This window comes from Dromiciops gliroides, chromosome 3 (genome assembly GCF_019393635.1).
Source record: "Dromiciops gliroides isolate mDroGli1 chromosome 3, mDroGli1.pri, whole genome shotgun sequence".
In the NCBI taxonomy this organism is placed as follows: domain Eukaryota; kingdom Metazoa; phylum Chordata; class Mammalia; order Microbiotheria; family Microbiotheriidae; genus Dromiciops; species Dromiciops gliroides.
This window is the reverse complement of record NC_057863.1, coordinates 656,886,564-656,894,536: the sequence shown is the minus strand read 5'-3', so window position 1 is coordinate 656,894,536 and position 7,973 is coordinate 656,886,564. Positions and strand designations below refer to the sequence as shown.

Sequence of the window (7,973 nt, the reverse complement as noted above, 5' to 3'; positions counted from 1 at the left end):
TCTCGTCGGACTCTTCCGGACCTCATTTTAGGTTTTCTTGGCAAAGATACTGGAGTGGTTGGCCATTTCCTTCTCCAGCTCATTTTACAGATGAGGAAACTGAGGCAAACAAGGTTAAGGACGTGCTCAGGGTCACACAGCTTACGTGTCTGAGACTAACACACTTATGCAACACACTTACGTGTCAGGCTGGATCTGAACTTAGGTCTTCCTGTCTCCAGGCTGGGTGCTCACTCCTGCCCATAGACATCTTTAGGCTCCGCCCCCCGGGAAACCTACAAGCAGGCCCAGGCCCTGCCCCTGGGACCTTATGCTCCGCCCTAGATTTCAGTGGTCCTTCCCCCACCCCGTCGCTATGGAAACAACACACGCTTTCCCACAGCCCCGCCCCTGACACGTCCTCTACACCTCCAAAGGCCCCAAGTGAAGCTCCAAGGGACGGGGAGTTGAAATTGTTGTTTGTCCTTCGTTCTGGAAGAGGAGCAAGACGTGGGGCTGTGTCGTGACTTGCAGTAAATTGGATTGAAGTGAGGCAGGGCTGTGCAAGGCCATCAACCTCGCTCTTTCCTCTGGAGCCATCTGAGTCCAGTGGCAAGACTGGAGATGGCCCCGGATGTTTAAGGGTTAAGTGACTTGCCCAGGGTCACACAGCTAGTGTCTGTGGTGACATTTGAAATTAGGGCCTCCTGACTCCTGCGCCATCTAGCTCACCCCTGGGAAATGAAGTAGTTCAGTGAAGACTACACCTCCCAGGATGCTATGCGCTCCCTTTATTCCGACGGTGGCTGCCCCTGCCCAGTCTCGGGAAGGAATTCTGCGCGTGCGTTGCGGGGCTGGGGTCGTCATCCCTCCGCGGGAATTTTTTCGGGAGCATGTGCGGAAGGGGCGGGCGCTTAGGGAGCGCGGAGCATTGTGGGTCTGTCTCCCAGGCCACTGCTCAGGGCTTCGTTCGGCGCCGCCGCCATCTCTCTGGAAGCTGAGGAGGGGGTAGGGGTAGAGGTGGAGGCCGCTCCTGTCTCCATGGTAACACTCCAGGCCGGGTGGGGGCGGGTGGCCATGACGATGGGGAAGGGAGGAAGAGCGGCCCTGGTCGCCATGGTAACGGGGGGTGATGAGCGGGAGTGCCGTGGGTTTCCATGTAATGGGCAGGGGTGAGTGGGGCGCGGTGGGTGAGTGGTGCCGCAGCCCAGAATAGTTCCCGACCGTGACCCTGACTTATGACCCATTCACTTTGACCTCCAGACTTGTCTTGTCTATCCCACTCCCAGCCCCCTGGGTCTGACCTCATCCTGAACCTTCCCATGGGCTAGTCCTGTTTCCAGTTCTCACTGTCCTTGTCCCCTCCCTCCTTGGTCTCGTCCCCAGCCTCATCTTTCTTGTTACTGTCCCCATCCCGGTCCCCATCCTCATTCTCCCTCACCCCCATCTCCCTCCTTGGTCCTGTCTCCATCCCCCTTCTTCTCCTCCCCTGTGTGAATTTTTAGCTCTTGTCCCTCTCTATCCCTGTCCCTGAATCTCTGCCAGGCCCTGGGAAGGGTTTAGGCACCTCCCTAATTCTGCCCAATCCTGACCCCATTCCCCTCCCTTTAGTCTTTTTTTTTACTTTTTAATTTTTGTTGAGACAATTGGGGTTAAGTGACTTGGCCAGGGTGACACAGCTAGTGTCAAGTGTCTGAGACTGGATTTGAATTCAGGTCCTCCCGGCTCCAGGGCTGGTACTCTATCCACTGCGCCACCAACTGACCCCCTTTAGTCTTGCCTTCATTCCCAACCCTCTCTCCCTCTCTGGCCTTGTTCCTTCCCATCCCTCTCCGGTTCTCCAAACTCCTTCCTACTCCTTGCATCTCCTCCCATCCCTTTTCCACGGTCCTTTCCTTTTCTCCCATTTCCAGCTCTTACCCAGTTGCTAACTTTGTCCCTCCCCATGGGCACATCCTCTGTCCCTGATCCTAGTCCTCACTTCTCTGGTCTTCACTTGGACCCCATCTTTACCTCTCCCTCGATTTCCAGCCTCATCACTTATTCTGTTCTCATCTCTAGACCAATCACCAGCTCTCATACTGTTCCAGATCTCATCACTCCACCTAACCCCAATTGTCTTTGGTTCCATCTCTCTCTCTCTCTCTCTCTCTGTCTCTCTCTCTGTCTCTTTCTCTCTCTTTGCAGGGCAACGAGGGTTAAGTGACTTGCCCAGAGTCACACAGCTAGTAAGTGTCAAGTGTCTGAGGTTGGATTTGAACTCAGGTCCTCCTGAATCCAGGGCCGGTGCTTTATCCACTGTGCCACCTAGCTGCCCCTCCTTTCTCCCTCCTTTCCCTAGTTATTTTTTTTTTTTTTGTCTTTTTTTAGGCAACGGGGGTTAAGTGACTTGCCCACGGTCACACAGCTAGTAAATGTCAAGTGTCTGAGGCCGGATTTGAACTCAGGTACTCCTGAGTCCAGGGCCGGTGCTTTAACCACTGCGCCATCTAGCTGCCCCTCCCTAGTTATTTTTTAATGCCTATTTCTAGCTCTCATCCCATCTCTCCCTGGGTGCTGCATGGGACCCTATAACCAGATCTCTTCCTTAAATCATTTCTTCCCCTTGACCCTGTCTCCTGTTCCATCTCTAGCTCTGACTTCAACTCCCAGCCCTATCTTTCCCTAGGGAAAGGCTGACATTCTCTAGTGCTTTTATGACATTTTTTCACTTGATCCTTACAGCCACCTGTGAGGTAGGCAGATAGTACAGTCAGGCAGCCAGTCACTAAACATTAGGTGCCTACTGCAGGCCAGGGCCTGTGCTAAGTGCCAGAGATACACAGGAAGGTGAAAGTGAGTCCCTGCCTTCAGGGAGCTCACAGTCTAAAGGGTGAGGCAACAAGCGAATAAAGATATCCGAACAAACTATATAAGGGCTATATGGGAAAAAACTGACGGAAAGAAGGCGCTGCAATTAAGAGAGGTTGCAGCAGGCTTCCTGCCGAAGACATTTTAGCTGGGACTTAAGGGGAGGCAGAGGTCAGGAGGGAGAGCGTTCTGGGCTTGGTGAATGGCCAGAGAGGATGGCCGACACCAGGAGATAGAGTGGTCTCTGACAGGAACAGCCAAGAGGTCGGAGTCACTGGATCCAAGAGTCCAGGGTGGGCTGTGAGTCACAGAACCGTTGCAAAGGCGGGTACTTTATGAAGGGCTTTGATCTCCGAAGGAGATTGTCTGTTTGGTCCTAGAGGTAATAGGGAGTGTGTGTGGGTGACACGGTTGGGTCTCTGCTGTAGAACCTCACTTGGCTGGCTGAGCGGAGGGTGGGGTGGAGTGAGCAGAGACTAGAGGCAGGCAGGACCCTCCCCTCAGCAGCTTTTGCAGTGGTCCAGGTGTGAGGGATCAGGCCCCACCGCAGAGGGGGGCTGCCACAGAGATGCTGCGAAGGGGAAATAAACAGGTCTTGGCAGCGGCTCAGACATGGGAGGGGGGGGGTCTGTCCACAGTGGGGAAGCAGCCGGCAGAGAGGGAGAGACGGCAGGTGAGTAAAAGGGGGTGATGGAGGGGCCGTCCGGGGGAGGAGATGAGATGGAATGGGGTCCCTGGCCTGGTGAGTCGGGATGAAGGGGGAGAGGGGGCAGATGAGGAGGGGGGAGGCCTCTGGCTTTGTTTTCAGTGAGATAGAAGGTCAGGTTCTCATCTAAGAACCCGAGGACAGGGATTATTATCCCCATTTCAGATGGGGAAACCGAGGCACAGGAAGGCTCAGTGACTTTGTCAGAGGGGGGCCTGGGGCCTGGGTTCTTCTCATGCCCTTTGTGGTGCTCTCCTGGCTCCTCCTAGCTGGGCATCTCACTAGTTCAAGCATGGTCCCAGCCCTACCCGCTGCCCCTGCACTGGTCACTCCTCAGGGAGAAGGTTTGGGTGGACTCCGGCCCAGCTCTCCCCGGCCTCACAGTGCTCCTGCATCCATCCCACAGCCGGAGGAAGGAGCCTCACGGGGCTGTGGCCCTGCTGCCGCTGCCGGGGGCCCCGCTGCTGGCGAGCTGGGCCTGGGCCTGGAGTTTCACACGTGGCACCACTTCAGCAGCTTCTTTGATGACTGGTGTGAGCGGCACAAGGTACTGTTCATCGTTGCCAGCCTCAAGCCCCTGATCTCTCTGCGCCAGCCTCCTCTGCCCTACCTGCCCAGCCTGGTCACCACCCTGCGCTTCCGCTTCGTGCGCCTCATCTGCAAGCACAGCGGCACCTACGTGGGGCAGAGCGTCGTGCAACGAGACCAGCAGTGAGTGCCCCTTCCTGGGATGCGGAGGCGGAGGGGAGGGGGCTACCGGCATGATTGGTGACAGAGTCCCCAAAGATTTGGACCCGTCCTATGGATGGGGAGGAGTCGGGGGGCAACCACAGGAGGTGGGAGCCAGACCCCAGGCTGTGGCTCCATGCTTGGCTTCCTTAAGAGAGGCAGGCCCGTCAGACCCGATGTGGAGGGGAGCTGGGGGGGGATGACTAGCGCCGTCGGGCCATGACGGGGGATCGGTTGTGAGTCTGTGGGAGACGGCTGCAGGCCGACCCCCCCTTTCCCACTTGTTCCCCTTCCTGCCCTCTCTCTTCCAGAAGCCAGAAGATTGACTGCCCGGCCCTCATCACCCTCCGCCTGGGCCCCAGGAAGGATCGGCTAGTGGTGACGGAGGCCAGATTGCAGCACAACCACCGGCTGTCGCCCAAGGAATTCTCCCGATGCTTTAGACGCCGGCAGCTGGAGGCCAGCTTGGGTCTGCCCATCCGGATCACCAACAGCGTCTCCAAGCGCTTCCTGGCCCCTGACCTCATCTGGAACCTGGAGGACTACAGCCGGGCCAAGGACAAGGGCCTGTGCGAACTGCTTGGGGTGATGCACGCGCTCTTCCGGGCTGACCCGGGGGCCAAGGTCAAGCTGGTCTTCCAAGAGGATGCGGCCATCCTCAACTCTGTCTTCTTGGCCACTTCGCACATGCGCCAGCTGGCGCGCTCCTTCCCCCGCCTCCTCTTCTTGGACCAGGCGGCCAGCCTGCCTGGGGACTTCGAACTCTACTCTGTCCTTTGCCAGGACGCCAATGGGCGAGGCCGCGAGGTGGCCTACTGCCTTGCCCGCAGAGGCACGCCTGACTTGCTGGTCTTCATCGTGGCCTCTTTAGTGCAGAGTGTGCCTGAGATCAAGGCCCTGGTGGAGTGTCTCACCCTTGGCGTGTCCTGCCTCGAGGGTGTGGATACTGTGGAGGAGGTCTTGCCCTGTGCCCGAGTGCAGGTGTGCCGTGCTCAGGTGCTGGAGGCCCTGGGGCGCAGGGCCCGAGAGCTGGCTGTGCCCGGAGAGCGGCACGTTGTCAACCTTCTGCACAACCTGGCACACGCGGCCTCCCCTAAGGTCTACAGCCAGTATCTCAGTGACCTGGAAGACGTGGCCCCCCTAGAGCTTTTCCGCTACTTCTTGGAGACCTGGCATCCACACAAAGGCACCTGGGTCGCCTGCTGGGCATACCATCGTGGTGAGAGCTGCCCCTTTGTGGACCACCTTGAGGCTCACAGGCAGAAGCTGTTACCTGCCCTGGCCCAAGATTCCTCTCTGGCGGGCTCTATCCGGGGCTTGCTGGACCTTGAGAGCCTGCCCGTGGAACTGCAGGGGCTGCAGGCGGAGCAGGTGGCCGAGCGCTATCAGGCAGCAGGGCCTGGCGAGGCGGCAGCCCTGGTGGCTGAGGAACTGGCTCTGGCCCGCCAGGGCAGGGGCATCCAGACGGCAGAGGGTGGGGGCTTTGTGCTGGAGGGGTCGAGGCGAGGGGCCACCTTCACCGTGGGGGCTGACCTGGCTTCCTGCAGCTGCTCTATCTTCACAGCCAGCCACCGGCCTTGCCGCCACATCTTTGCTGCCCGTCTCTGGGCAGGGAAGGCCCTCTTTGATGTCAGCCTTCTGCCCCCCGCGGGTGGTGACGAGGGGTAAGGCTCTGGCCTGGGCCCACGGGCGGGCTCCCGCACTAGAGAGGGCAGAAGAGAAAGTCATGGGTCTGCCTTCTTCCTCCTCCTGTTCCCTCCCCCTCAGACCTGGACTGCCTGGGGCGGAGGGGAGCTTATCAGGGTGGCAGGGTGGGTGCCTGCCACAGCGACCCTGGAAGAGGAGGGGCGGTTTTGTCTGTTTGCTGGGCAAGAATAAAGCACATTCTGTGGGGTGTTCTACCTCCCATGAGTTGGGCCACTTTTTTGAGGGAAGGTGTGGTTGGTTACTGGGCATGAAAGTGGGTTTTCTTATCTGTGAAATGGGGGTGAGGTGGCAGGAAATGATTCAGAGGGCCCCTCTCAGCCCTAACGTCCTTTTGAGTGTCAGGGAAGCCCCCAGAGGACTTTGCCCTCACTGGGCCCGGCTTCACTGGTAGTGAAGGTCATTAGCTCAGTTAATCCAGCCCACAGACCCACTGTGTGCAGAGCTGTGTGCACGGATGCTGGGAGGCCATAGCTGCCCTCAGGAAGCTCACGGGCCAGTGCTGGGATATGCCCATCCCATGGAGGAACAGAGTGCCCGGTGGAGGCCTTTCCTGAGGGGCTGAGGGAGGAGAGGACGTTTGAGCCAGTCACTGAAGGTCGGGTGAGAACAGAAGGGGGAAAGGCAGGGATGGAGGAGGGGGAGGGAAGAAAAAAGGTCAGAGGGCCAGCACCTGTGCTGGGTTCGGGGGACGGAAGCTCAGACTGATCTTTGTCCAAAGTCTGGCCTGGAATTTCTGTTGAGCCCTGGGCTTGGGGGCCATCTGGCTCAATCCTAACATTTTGCTGATAAGGCAGCTGAGGCCCCCTGAGTTTCAAGGACTTACCCAAGGTCATTGTGACTAGTGAGTGTCAGACTCAGAATTTGAAACTAAGTCCCTCAGACTTCCAGATCCAACACACTTGAGAGTGTTGGCCTTCAGTTTCATCATTTATAAAAGGGGTGTGTGTGTTGGATTAGATCAGGGGTTCTTAACCTTTTTTTTGGTGTTGTGTTCTGGTCTGTGGATCCCTTCTCTGAATAATGTTTTTTATTTATTTTTAATATTTTTTTTCCAATTGAAGGCAATTTTTAACATTACATTTTTTTTTTAGTTCAAAATTTTCTCCCCTTCTACCTCCCTAAAACGGTAAGAATTTTAAATAGGTTATGTATGGGCAGTCATGTAAAACATTTCCATATTAGTCATGTGAAAGAAGAAACAGATCAAAAGGAAAAAAATGAGAAAAATACAGAAAGTGAAAAATAGTGTGCTTTGATCTGCATTCAGACTCCATCAATTCTTTCTCTCAAGATGTAGAGCATTTTCCATCATGAGTATTTTGGAATTGTCTTGGATCATTGGTTTTGTTTTTTTTTTAAGTGAGGCAATTGGGGTTAAGTGACTTGCCCAGGGTCACACAGCTAGTAAGTGTTAAGTGTCTGAGGCCGGATTTGAACTCAGGTACTCCTGACTCCAGGACCGGTGCTCCATCCACTGCGCCACCTAGCCGCCCCAGAAGGCTTCTTTTAAAAAATATTTTATTTAATATTTTTCCCTAGTTACATGTAAAACAATTTTTAATATTTGTTTTTTAATATTTTGAGTGTCCTTACTCCTTCCCTGCCCTCCCCTTTCATTGAGAAAGCAAGCTGATGTCAATTATACATGTGCAGTTATCCAAAACATTTCTATGTCAGTCATGTTGTGAAAGTAAACACAGACAAAAAAAACCAACAGGAAAAATAAAGAAAAATTTAAAAAGTATGCTTTGATGTGCATTCAGACTCTTATCAGTTCTTTCTCTGGAGATGGATAACATTTTTTCTCATAAGTCCTTTGGAATTGTTTTGGATCATTGTATTGCTGGGAAGAACTAAGTCATTCACAATTGATCATTATACAATATTGTTGTTACTATGTACAATGTACTTCTGGTTCTGCTCATTTCACTTTGTTTTAGTTCATGTAAGTCTTTTGAGGTTTTTCAGAGAGCATCCTGCTCATCATTTCTTATCACACAAT

The 7,973-nt window shown here is 54.8% G+C and overlaps 1 protein-coding gene across 2 annotated transcripts; it reads left to right on the top strand.

The window, feature by feature from the left end:
• Positions 1-231: 231 nt before the first annotated feature.
• On the top strand, positions 232-7,209 carry LOC122746013 (uncharacterized protein ZSWIM9-like). Of its 2 annotated transcripts, none has more exons than XM_043991485.1 (3): positions 232-1,023; positions 3,942-4,246; positions 4,576-7,209. In XM_043991485.1, the coding sequence occupies exons 1-3, from the start codon at positions 1,021-1,023 to the stop codon at positions 5,930-5,932; spliced, it is 1,665 nt and encodes a 554-aa protein (XP_043847420.1). In that variant the 5' UTR covers positions 232-1,020; the 3' UTR covers positions 5,933-7,209. The 2 variants fall into 2 exon arrangements, with proteins under 2 accessions (XP_043847420.1, XP_043847419.1); XM_043991484.1 differs by lacking the exon at positions 232-1,023 and adding an exon at positions 2,370-3,502.
• The last annotated feature ends 764 nt before the right edge of the window (positions 7,210-7,973 follow it).

Excerpts from the sequence above, each read along its gene's own strand:
- LOC122746013 (XM_043991484.1), top strand. The coding sequence starts at position 3,398 with ATGCTGCGAAGGGGAAATAAACAGGTCTTGGCAGCGGCTCAGACATGG. Across the intron at positions 3,503-3,941 it reads CAGAGAGGGAGAGACGGCAG|CCGGAGGAAGGAGCCTCACG; the intron begins GTGAGTAAAAGG and ends TCCATCCCACAG. Across the intron at positions 4,247-4,575 it reads GTCGTGCAACGAGACCAGCA|AAGCCAGAAGATTGACTGCC; the intron begins GTGAGTGCCCCT and ends TCTCTCTTCCAG.